Genomic DNA, 12,351 nt, shown 5'->3' with positions numbered 1-12,351 from the left:
CTTGTCTGTGGGGGTGCATATTCCCATCTTAGCTACAGTGTTAAAAAATTATGGCCAATTAGAGGCCCTACTGCATGTGAGAGATCTACCCTGAATTTAATTGCCTGATTTTAGTAATCATTTGCAAAGTAATGAAATGTAATTTTCCTAAGAACATGTATTCAATAATGTCAAGTGAGATTGTTTGTGGTTGTTTCCCTAATGTTGTGATGAACTGTCCTTTATGTAATAACTCAACACACCATTTAACAACAGTAACAAAAAACAACATTGCAATGTGAAGTTTTTTTTAATTTTCGTGATAATGTTGGAAAATGAGTCTGATATGCTTTTTTTTATTTGTATCCGTTTTTATGAAGTCATATTAATAATTTGCAAAGGGAATTAAATGTTTTGCATTTACACAGGCATTTAAAAGCCCCTTTGTCCATCATAAAACATTTCAGGCTAAGCCATGTGTCTCACAAAAAACAAAATACTGTGAAATACATCACTTTTTTTACTGCACGTCCATCACACGTCTAAAGGAGCCCACATCGGAGTTGACTGCCCCCCAGTCGGTACAACGCTTGTATTCTCCGGCTCTCAGGAAGTACTGGCGCCCTTTGTAGTTGGGTAACTCATAGAAGACCCAGTGGCCCTCAATGACCTTGCAGGAGTGGATGTCGTTTTGGTGATACCAGTCGAAGACAGATGGGCAGTCCTCGGTGAATTCCACAGCCTTGCCTTTAAAATCTTCTCTCTCAAATACCTTCATCTTAAATGGGCCCTTGTACTGTGACAACAAACACAAAACATGTAAAAGACCTGAGAAAACTAGACTCAAATTGAGGCAAAATGAATAGACTCCAATTATTTTAAACTAACTTATCCTGATTTTCAGCTGGTTCTAGACCAGGCATGTTAAGCAGAGGGCCAGGAATCAATGATCAATGTTAAGATTTCAGGATATCCATTCAACATATAATTGCATTTGAGTACTAAACTGTAAATATTTTACAGAGCTACTGGTTATCCTAGAAACACAGAATGAATCTGGCAACCTGGCTAAATGTTGGATATATGTTTCTAGGCTTTGTACAACTTGCACGAACAATTGACAAGCTCATTAATTTACCAACTGATCTGCAGCAGGCCTACAATTTAATTATTGATTGGACAGTAGACCGTTTTTCAAATACAGACTACAAGCAGATGATAGCAATTACATATAGAGGGCTATTTAGATAGATCATATTTTTCAAATTTTCATGATACTCTGGAGTTGTATGTTCTCAGCAAAATGGGTCAAGATGCGGCTATTTTGTGCACCCTTCGGCTTACCACCGCTGTACTTACCGTTGGGACAAAGTGGCAAGACCTTGCTGAGTCGTTGAAGCCCAGCCAGTGCTGAAAGTCAGGATAGTCCCCTCTGCTCAGGATATACTGGTAGCCAAGGTAGTTGGGCCGCTCATAGATTATCCAAGTGCCACTTTCCACCTTAATAGAGTTGCAGCGGCTGAGGTGTGCTTGCAGATCTCTGCAGTCACAGCTGCACTCAAAAGACCGTCCTGCAAAATTCTTATCCTCAAAGAAAGTAATCTTGTAAAAAAGGAACAAATTAAAAAAGGTATAGGTTGCAATCCCATCTTCCATCGTAATTTATAGCATGAAGAACAAGCATGTCTTTCAAGTGTGATGAACTTACAATAGATCTGGGTAGAATATCAGGTATGTGGGACCTGTAGTATTTCACTTCATCATATCAAGGGGCAAGATCACAAACGCATTTAACCCTCTTTTCATTATCTCAGGTGAGTGCTTAACATTTGTAATTCCATAAAAACTCTCTAAATGTGCCATTGTAGGCAATATCAGCAAGAAGCCGGGGGTTTATCTACGTATTCCTTTGTTAAATAAAAATATATATGCACTGGTTGGCAGTTCCAGGAAGGGGGCAAAATGGTAACAAAATCTTATATCATGTGCCCTCAAGCTGACTCTTTGTATGACAACTAAAATAATCCTAAAATTCACATTTTTTAAACAACTATGTTCACTTTGTGGCACGTACCAAACACTTGTTTGAATCAGTCACCAATCCATGCCTGGACTTTATTTAATATGGCCTAGAGACAGCACCAGCAGTGTTGCCAGCTTCCTCTTTTCTGAAATAGGGTTCTCCAATGTCGGTCCTGGAGGGCCGAATCCATGCCAGATTTTCATGATAACTACATTTATCTAAATGCGAATATGCTAAAAAGCTGGCATGGATCCCACCCTCCGGGACAGGAATTGGACAACCCTGTTCTAAAAAGTTCTTAATGTAAATGTAAACACATTCATACATAACAGAAGCTTTCAGCCAGCCATCTTTATCCACTGGATAGTCATTCACATTTTGCTGCTACCCTCTACAGTATTAAGCAACAATCGTTGGACTTGCCCACTTCATGCATTGGCTGTCTTGTATTGTGCGTGATGGTATTTTACCTGATCACATATGGCACCCCTCATATATAAGTGCACTTTAGTGCCTGGGCCGATGTGCCTGGTCTGCTTGCCCACTCCTTCATTATATTACCTACTGGCGGTCGCCAGTAGGTATATATAGTTAGGATTTTTTCCCTATGGGATTTTTGAAAATTCTATGTCTAATAACTTTGGCGTTTGTGGACGGAATTGGCTGAAATTTTCAGCAAAATGGAACATTTTGTTTCTGAGCAGCCACTGGAAATTTGGGGGGAGTTGGTCCAGGGGGGGCCGAGAAAAAAGGGGGGTCCCAAAACGTGTTTTTAACATTGAGTTTTCCATAGGGCGGTTAGCCTCATTTTTAGCCCGAACGGCTGAATGGATTTGCACGAAACTTGGCAAATTTGTAGGGACTGGTAGCCCGATGTGCCTTTTGTAGGTCTCAATGTATGTGCTCCAGTGGATTTTGAGAAATTAACGTTCAAAAAAAGATATATATCTAGATCCGCGCCTGGAGCGCTCCCGGATACGCGTACGGGAGAGCGCTCCAGGCGCGCCACGCGACTTGCGCACGGCAAGCTGATTGGTTCTCGGGTGTCTATAAACATTCGAAACAGTCCGCAGCGGCCGCCATCTTGTGTCTCGGTAGGATTGAGACACAAGAGGTGGCAAAAATCAAAGGGGGAAATGAGCAAGAGGGAGCAGGGTACACACCCCCTGACCCCCTAGGTTTCATGTGGGGGCCATAAAAGGCTCCCGCGGGTGAAAAAAATAAATAAAAAAAAAATCGATTTTCGCGGGGGTGAGCGCCCGGTACGCGCACCGGGGAGCGTACGGGGGAGCGTACCATGGAGATTAAAAATGACAGACTTTAAAAAAAATAAAGCTTCTTTTTAAAAATTGGAGGTAGTTCTGAAAAGAACTTTTTTTTTCATTTTGTTGTTTTATATATATTTTTTTTTTGTTTTTTTTGTTTTATATTTTTTTAGACTTTTTAAAACAATTTTATATTTTTTTTGTATTTTTTTCAAGGGAAAAACAAAAACAAGGATTGCAAAACTGCTCAACAGGAGCAAAAAAAATTGAAAATTTAGGGACTGGAAGAGCAGCGGTGTTGCTGTTTCTTTAGAGCAATCAGTTCAACACTCTGCTCCCCATAGCAGAGCAGTTCGTCACACTCTGCGCACAAAAATTTGATGCCCGCAAACACCGGCTGAATGTTAGGGATCATTCTTCCACGGGGTGGTCCCGAAGGTGTTGCTCCACCAGTGGAGGTGCTGCCGCCATCTGTTGGTACATTCCGTGCCAGCTCTCTGACACTCTCCCTGGCAAAGTTGTTAGGGTGTCTTCTTTTGACATGCCGGATCAAATTGGCATTGCCAAAACTATATTTTTTCAGAGGATTGCCTCTGGATAAACTACTCCCACATATTTTGCATGTTACTTTGGGAGCGTTCACTTTTTTCTGTCCTTCTGGGATGTCGTAAAATTTCCAAATGAAATGGGTTTTTTTCTTTTGCTGAGGAGGGTCCTCATCCAAAAATCCCTCTGAATCACTGCTGGATGACTCTCTTGCAGCCATTGCTGGAGATCAGAAAAGTAGGAGATAGAGTAGACACAACAGCTCTTGCTCTCTCCAAGTACAAAGCAATAGTGAGAGAAATGGGTGGGTTTCACACAATTTGGAAAAAAAAAAGTTCTGAACCAATGAAAAGTGTTATTTTAAAGTCACATGGTTTGACGCGCTTACGCTACGCGCCCGGGGCGCGTCCCGGGCGTGTATCGTAAGCGCATCGGGGCGCTTACGTTGCGCGATCGTATGCGCTTCCGGGTGCGCTTACGCGGTGCGTCATAAGACGCATCTCGCGGCTACGCGATACGTGTCTTATGACGCAAGGCGTGGCGGCTACGCGATACGTCACGATGTTGTTTTCGTTCTCGACAATAGCGCTTCCGGGACGCGCATTAGTACGCGCCTCGGGGCGCGCCGCCAGATTGCGCTTACCCGTGCGTTCACCTGTCCGCGCCCCGGGAGCGCACTAAAAATAATATTAAAAAAAAATAAAAAAATTATAAAATATAAAATTAGATTTAAAATGTATTATTTTTATAAAGATTTGCTATTAAAAAACCTATGAAATTCACTGAAAAAACCATAGGTTATAGACCATATATAGTTAGGAATTAGCATTTACAAAACCTTGAAAATTCACTGAAAAAACCATAGGTTATAGACCATATATAGTTAGGAATTAGCATTTAAAAAACCTTATTTTACTCACACAAAACCATTGAAATTCCATATATAGTTAGTTGCAGTAACTATATATCGCGCACCCGCAATCCACTGCTGATCATGTCACATATTACATCATTCATGACATGGTCAGTGACATCACTGATGACATCACTGATGACATCTCAAATGACATCACTGATGACATCACTGATGACATCTCAAATGACATCAGTGATGACATCATGACACACCAATACCAGTTACTACATACGCACTCACTGATTCCTACGTCTACACACACATTCACTCATTCACCCATACAATCACTCATAAATACAGTCACTCATTATTACAACACTATCATATGCACTCATACACCTAGTCAGTCCTGTGAAGAATCAATCACACTTCGATTTCCTCATCTATACAGTTAAACACAGAACACCATACTTTTCACACATAAACTAACACATACTTACTCTCTTATACAATCACTGATACAAGTACACATTGATATGCACAGTCACACACCTCCCAGCCAGCCACACACACACTCAGTCTTCCATACATCCACTCATTCTTCAATATGTAAAACATATTTAAACTTTACAAAAACACACAGACACTAGATGATGTCATCAGTGATGTCACTGACCATGTCATGAATGATGTAATATGTGACATGATCAGCAGTGGATTGCGGGTGCGCGATATATAGTTACTGCAACTAACTATATATGGAATTTCAATGGTTTTGTGTGAGTAAAATAAGGTTTTTTAAATGCTAATTCCTAACTATATATGGTCTATAACCTATGGTTTTTTCAGTGAATTTTCAAGGTTTTGTAAATGCTAATTCCTAACTATATATGGTCTATAACCTATGTTTTTTTCAGTGAATATATATATATTTAGATGTTATTATTCTTATTGCATTTTACATATATTTGAAAAAAAATGCAAAAACATTGCTCACTTGTAAAGGCCAGACATCTTGGCTTGAACTCGAAGCAAAAAGTCACTGCAGGAAGCTGAAACTCTTTATTGAGGATAGTACATTGCCAATTCCTCCTCCATCTGATGTATCAGGTAGGTGCAAATACTGCGCCAGATCAAGGTTCCCCACACGCCATGTTTTAGCAGACATAAGCGTTTAGAGTTTCTAAATTAAACGTTACGTGCCAGGATACCAAATGTATCCCCTTTACTTACAGAATCTATCACAGTTGAGAATGAAAACAGTGACCCAATATTTTTCTACACACTGGAACCTATGAATAGCAGAAATGTTAATAATATGCCATGTAACCCAAATGGTATCAATCTCTTGAAGTGCTCACATGTATCTGTCAAGACTTTGCCATCTTAAGTATTATGGAGCCCAGAGCATGAACGATTTTGGGGTCCACTGTTCTGAACAATTTTGAAGGCATTACCCTGTTTCAGTTAATTCAACCCTCCTGATGCCTAGAAAACATTGAATTGTAAGTTAAACTTTGAAGACACAAGGTAACTCTAAACCAGGTAAGAGCTCAAACTGCCCAACAGTCACTAGCCAGAGTGTCAAAGAAAGCCTTATGAAAAGATTTCATTGTGTGCTTCGATGTATGTTTTTTTAAACAATGTTTTGCAGTTTAACAATATTATATGAGGAATTCAGTATTGAACATGCCAGTTCCTCCAGTTTTAGGAAAGACATTAAGGGTGACAAGTTATATGTTTAGTGAACTAGAGCACAATAGTAAAATACAAGACATTTGCACATAGTGTTTTAAAATGTAGCTTTTAATGAGGCATTATTCACAAATTAATTCACTACTAGCATTCGCACTGAAACAGCTAAAATAAAAGCTCTGCTCAAAGGTTTTTCACGATTCCATCGGGTGAAATCTAATTGTTTCTTTAATTCTCTACCTTGCCATGTCTCTTTTCTCCACTATCTCTGTGCACAGTTAATTGTCTAGATGTTCACCTCCAACTTTGCTGAGTCAGGAGAAAAAGTAGGGATCGGGAGACAGGAGCAGGACTGAGAGGCAAAGGGATTATTGTAGAGAGAGGTAAGGGAGAGGGAGAATGGAGGTCGAGGGTGAGATAAGGGGTGTGTGAAATTCACATCATTTACTATAGCGTAATTCAGAGAAAATTCGGGAAAAGTTCGTGAAATTATGCAAAATTACACAACATACAAATCTATCCGTTACCTTCACGTTTTAGCATGAAATGTGTCCTCAGATCAGTTTTTGCCACAAGGACACATTTTATGGTAAAAAAAATAGTGTGAAAAGAACGAGTGGTGCAAGTAATAGCCACTGGCATGCAGGCCGGTTGCAGTATTCCTGCAAGCTTGAGCTAACATTTTACTGTGAATGTTGTGTACTCATGTGACATGGTGTCATTTCAGAATTTCGCTCAACAAACCTAACATGAAATTCATGCAATTACTCAAATTACACCACCGTAATTAAAATTTCACCTGGGCCTACAGAGAGATAGGGGAGGTAGGGAAAGCTGTAACATACAGAAAGCTGAAGCAGCCATAAACAAGCATATAAAAGTATAAAGAGGAAGAGGTAGGTAGAGAAAGAGAGGTAGAGAGGTACATAAGGTTTTAGATGACATAGAGAGGAACAGAAAGATGGAGATAGTGGGAAGGAAAGGTAGAGAGAGGGAGGGAGATGACGTACAATTAGTGCTGAGATGGAGATACAGAAAAGAGAGATGTACTAAATAGAAATAGAAGCAGTGAGAAGTAATGAGGTAGAGAGGTAGAGGTGAAGAGGTAGAGTAGTGAGAGAAATGCAAGATAGAGAGTGGTAAATTAATTAGAGAGAGGGCAAAATGAAACGAGCTATAGAAAGACAAGTGAGGTAAGGAGAGCAGAGAGGTAAAGAGGCAAGTAGGGTGCAGGATCAAAAGAGAGATTACGTTTATAAAGAAAAGAGGTTAAGTAAACAAAGGTGAAGTAGAGAATTAGATGTAAAAATAGAAGGTGAAGTATACAGTATTAAATACAGAAATGAGGGTGAAAGATGCATTAAGAGAGAGATAGAGATAGAGGTGAGGTAGAGAGGGTGAGTTGAAATAGAAGCAATGCAGAAAAAGATGATAGAGAGGAGGTAACAATAGAAGTAGGCATAGAGGAAAGTAGTGAGGGACATTAATGGAAGAGAAACACAAAGAAAGGCAGGGTGGTGGAGCGGTCAAGTACTGTATGAATGGTGAGATAAACCGAGAAGTAAACTAGTGAGAAAGAAAGAGGTAGGGTAAAAGGAGATAAAGTTGTGAGAGATTTGAGAGAGCAATGAGTGTGAGAAAGTGGCGAGGGAGAGAAAGAGCGAGAAAGAGGCAGACCGAGTAAAAGTATATAGAGATGGAGGTGAAGTAAAGAAAGATGAGGTTGAGAGAGATGTGACAGATAAAGAAGAGATAGAGGGAGGAAAGGTGGGAATGGAGCAGTGAAGTGCAGAGAGAACTGAACGATAGAGAAGGGGTAGAAAGCTCAAGTGGATGATGTAGCCACAGATATACACAGAGAAAAGTGAGATTGTGACAGGTAGGGTAGCAAAAGGTCTACTAAGAGGAGATGAGGACGGTAGATATGGGTGAGTCAGAGACAGCTAAAATAGAGAGAGGTTACATACAAAGAGGGATGTAGAATTGTGAGAGCGAACTGGAAAAATGAGAGAGAGGGGAGGTAGAAGAAGAAAGGTGAAATAAGGAGAAAGACGCAAGAGAAAAAGATTTGTTTTTAATTTAACTGCCACCATTTGCGTGAGAGCTGGAGGGTTAAAATTGAGCGGCTGTGAACGCAGACGTCTTCTGTGAAGGATTCTCACCCGTCAAATTAAAAAAACGCTTGTTTTTATCCACAGTAACTATAGTGGGACTTTTATCTTTCCCATTACTCTACTTGGGAGCCCGTTGGAAAACATGGTCCCTAGGCAATTGCCCACTTTGCTTCAAAACGCCTCTAGTCCACACATATGTAGGTTCTGTTTATTTAATCATTTTCAATGTTTCTGTATATTTATGGGTACGATCATCATAGCTTCCAATTCATATTTTCAGCAAGGTAAATCATCTTAGCCTAATTTTTTTGCATTCTAATTCACCCCAGACAAGTTTACAAAATTCTTGCAGAAAGAGAGATACTTTTAAATAAACCAATATCCGAAGGATATTATTGATGGATATTGGTTTTAATCACATAACAATTTGTGATGCTTGTTATGTGTAGAGAACGCAGTCTGGTTAAATGACGCCTTACCTGATCCATATTTGGTCGGGTTGTAGACTCAAGCAGCAGTGCTCTGGTAGGGCTCAGCTGCCCTTAAATACATCACACCCAGCGCTGATACTGGGCGCTTAGAAATAAAGGATTGTCTTCTGTCCAGAAAAAGGGATTTACGGTTTGATTTAGTTTATATCGTGCCCTTTGTTTGTGTCACATTCGCTGAGTTTTGTAATTTTTCTGGCAGGTTTCCTTTCTGCCTCTCGGTGGTTTCAGCCATTGTGTTCTATCCGCGTGCCTATCATTTAATCAAAGGCAAATTTTTCCATGGAAATCCGAGGAACTGCAGCCACTGTTTCTAAATGTTTTATAATGGAAAAGGCCCATAGGTACATCCATCGCCTTTAGTGAGTGATCCTGAGTATTTGAAGTTCGATTACTGGCAAGAAAAAAAGGTAGAAAAAGTAAGGAATAAAAAAAAAAAAAAATGTGATTGTTTCATAAAACAAAAAACTCTCATATCTGATCATAGTCAATATTTTGCACCTCGAGGGAGGAGCTTTGCGCGCGACCAAGATGGCCGCGTGAGCAAAGGGCTCCAGAGACCCTCGTAACCTCCCGAATATATCCTGTCATTTATCCTGTTGGCAGTTGACGGCTTGATGCGGATGAACCACTGGTGATCCTGAAACCGTTGCCGCCGTTCCGATCGGACCCAGGTGACCGGAGTTGTGGTCCTGAGACATCTGCGGCCTTCGTCTTCTGGATGCCCGGAGCCCGATTTGACAGGGTGCCCGGGGCGTAATTGAACAACAACGGTTTGTTACAGCGTGAGACCCCGGTCCCGCTTAGTTTCTCTTTCGTTTCTCAGACCTGGGGCGCCACATTGCCTATCGCCCTCTCGGCTGTCTTCCACATTGAGGCCCTGGTTGACAGTTCCTCTGGATGGAGTGTTTTCTCCTACTTGGCTGTTCTGTCTGTCTCCTCTTCCCTTGCTGTGGTCTAGGGGGGAAGAGACCATTGGATAATATCATGACATGGCAGGAAAGCCTGATGGAGACAAGCAGAGGGTCAAGAATACCAGAAGAGGCAGCTACACGCAAACCAACGTCATGGATCGATATGCTCAGATTCGGGGGTCGCCTTGCGGGGCTGGCGGTTCGCAAGAGAGCGCGAAGGTGTCGTCGACCCCGAAAGAGGAGCCGACGTTACAAGACGTGATGGCCGCCATTGATGGTATCCAGTCTTCCCTCGGGAAGCAGATGGAGACTCTTGCTCACAAATTGGACACGGTGGCGATCGAAGTGAATTTGATCCGGACGAATCTGACTAAAACCAATGAGAAGGTTAAAACGTTGGATATCAAAACATCGAGCCTTACGGATGACGTCGTTGAGTTTCAAACCACAGCCCGTAGGCTTGGAGCTTCCAATGACATTGTGGTTCGTCGCCTGGAGGAGTTTGAAGGACGGGCCCGGCGGAACAACGTTCGTATAATTGGGGTTCCGGAAAAGGCAGAAGGGCAAGCAACAGACCTCTTTGTTGAGGACCTTATCATCAACCATTTGGCACCTAAGGGATTGAGCAAGTTTTTCATGGTGGAACGGGCTCATAGGATCCCGGGCGGACAACCGAAGGTGGGAGCCCCGCCACGACCTTTGATAGCACGGATCTTTAATTTTCGGGATAGGGATGCTATCCTGCAGGCCGCTCGTGCGGGAGGTCCTCTCAAGTTTGAAAACTCTTCCATCAGCTTCTACCCGGACTTCACACAGATGGTACAGAAGCAGCGTCTCAGTTTTCTGGGGGTCAAACGACGTCTTCGGGATATGGACATGAAATATGCTATGCTCTTTCCTGCCAAACTGAGAATTGAACATAACAAACGAGTGTACTTTTTTGATAAGCCTGAAGTTGTGGCAGACTGGTTGGACACGTTGACTCCCCGAGGAGATCCTGAGAGCCAGCCTGGCGGTGCCGAGGGAGGACTTGAAGAACAAGAGTAGGCTCCACCGGGGTCGATGACAGAACTTTTATTGTGATGATTCCGTACCTGATCCGTTACTGTCAATATTATTTTGCTAGGGGGTTATGGGGATATCTTTGGGGTTTATTCCTCCTCAGCTTTACTTTTCGTAGTTTAGTTGGGTCTGAGGGCGACAGGCACACTGCAAGTTGGGGTGGCTTTCTAGTCTCGCGCAGGGGTGCAGGGTGGGGGGTGTTGTAATGGGTTGTTTGGAGACCGGGGGGTGGGTGGTTTGGTTGTTTTGCTTGTTGTCTTTGCAGGGTGCCATATTGTTGAACGATTTCATTGAGGCATTGGGCATTGCTCGTGGCTGGATCTTCTTTGTCTTTTATGATGGGGGTAGGGGATTGAGGTTGATTAGCTGGAATGTTAATGGGTTGGGGGACAAGATTAAACGTGGGGTGGTACTGCAATTCCTGAAACGCCATTCACCCGATCTTGTTCTTCTTCAGGAAACACACTTGGTCGGGCACACATGTCACGCTCTGAATAGACTGGGATATTGGCTGGTAGCAAATGCTGGGTTCTCCTCTGGTTTGCGGGGGGTTGGGATCCTTGTGAAGACTGCTCTCCCGCTTGAAGTGGACTCCACTGTCATTGATGAAAGAGGCTGCTACGTGGCAATTTCTGGGCGGTGGGAGGGTCGCATCCTCACCGTAGTTTCTGCTTATGTTCCCCCGGGTTTACAGTCGACTACTTTCTCTGAATTGGGGCGGGTGTTACTTGATCTCCCCGCTGGGCTTTTGATCCTGGGTGGGGACTTTAACGCAGTGGTTTCCGGAGGGCTTGATAGATATCCACCCAGGGATCTTAAAGGGTCGCAATGCTGGCTGTCTGATTTCATTGAGGTGTTGGGTCTGGTGGATTGTTGGCGTTTACTCCATTCTACTCAGCGGCAATATACGTTTCTCTCTGGAGCCCATGGTAGTCTCTCCAGGATTGATTATGTGTTAGTGCCGGCTGCGCAGGCTTTTGGCGTTGTAGAGGCTCGCCACCTAGCTCAGGGGATCTCTGATCATTCTCCACTATGGCTTCGACTGGATCTGGTCCCGGGCGCCGAGGGTCGGGTGGCCCCGATTAACCCTTGGTACCTTCGTAGCCCCAAAATTCGTAATGGCCTGGTGAAAGCGCTTGATCATTATTTCCTAGAAAATGTAGGCTCGGTTGCTTACGCAATCTCCTTGTGGGATGCGTTTAAAACCGTCTTGAGGGGTCATGCCCTATCGTTGATTTCTGGCGCCAAAAAACAAAAAGAGGAGGAAGTGGTGAAGATAGAGACTGAAATATTGGATTTGGAATCGGCGTTGGAACAGGAGGTGACCCACTCAAAACTGCATGTTTTACAACTGAAGCAGTTTGAATACAAATCACTAGTGTCTGATGCGGCGAAGGCTCTTAGCCGGG

The 12,351-nt window shown here is 42.7% G+C and overlaps 1 protein-coding gene across 1 annotated transcript; it reads right to left on the bottom strand.

Annotated features, from left to right (window-relative positions):
* Positions 1-499: 499 nt before the first annotated feature.
* Positions 500-8,966, bottom strand: LOC144823087 (gamma-crystallin 2-like). The gene is made up of 3 exons (XM_078681260.1): positions 8,958-8,966; positions 1,339-1,581; positions 500-775 (listed from the first exon to the last, which is right to left on the bottom strand). Exons 1-3 carry the CDS (start codon positions 8,964-8,966, stop codon positions 500-502), a joined length of 528 nt encoding a protein of 175 aa, XP_078537386.1.
* Between the last annotated feature and the right edge of the window lie 3,385 nt (positions 8,967-12,351).

The sequence above is a fragment of the Lissotriton helveticus genome, chromosome 3_1, assembly GCF_964261635.1.
Source record: "Lissotriton helveticus chromosome 3_1, aLisHel1.1, whole genome shotgun sequence".
NCBI classification, from domain to species: Eukaryota; Metazoa; Chordata; class Amphibia; order Caudata; family Salamandridae; genus Lissotriton; species Lissotriton helveticus.
Note: the sequence above shows the minus strand (reverse complement) of the source record. Positions and strands in the feature narration are given on the sequence as shown.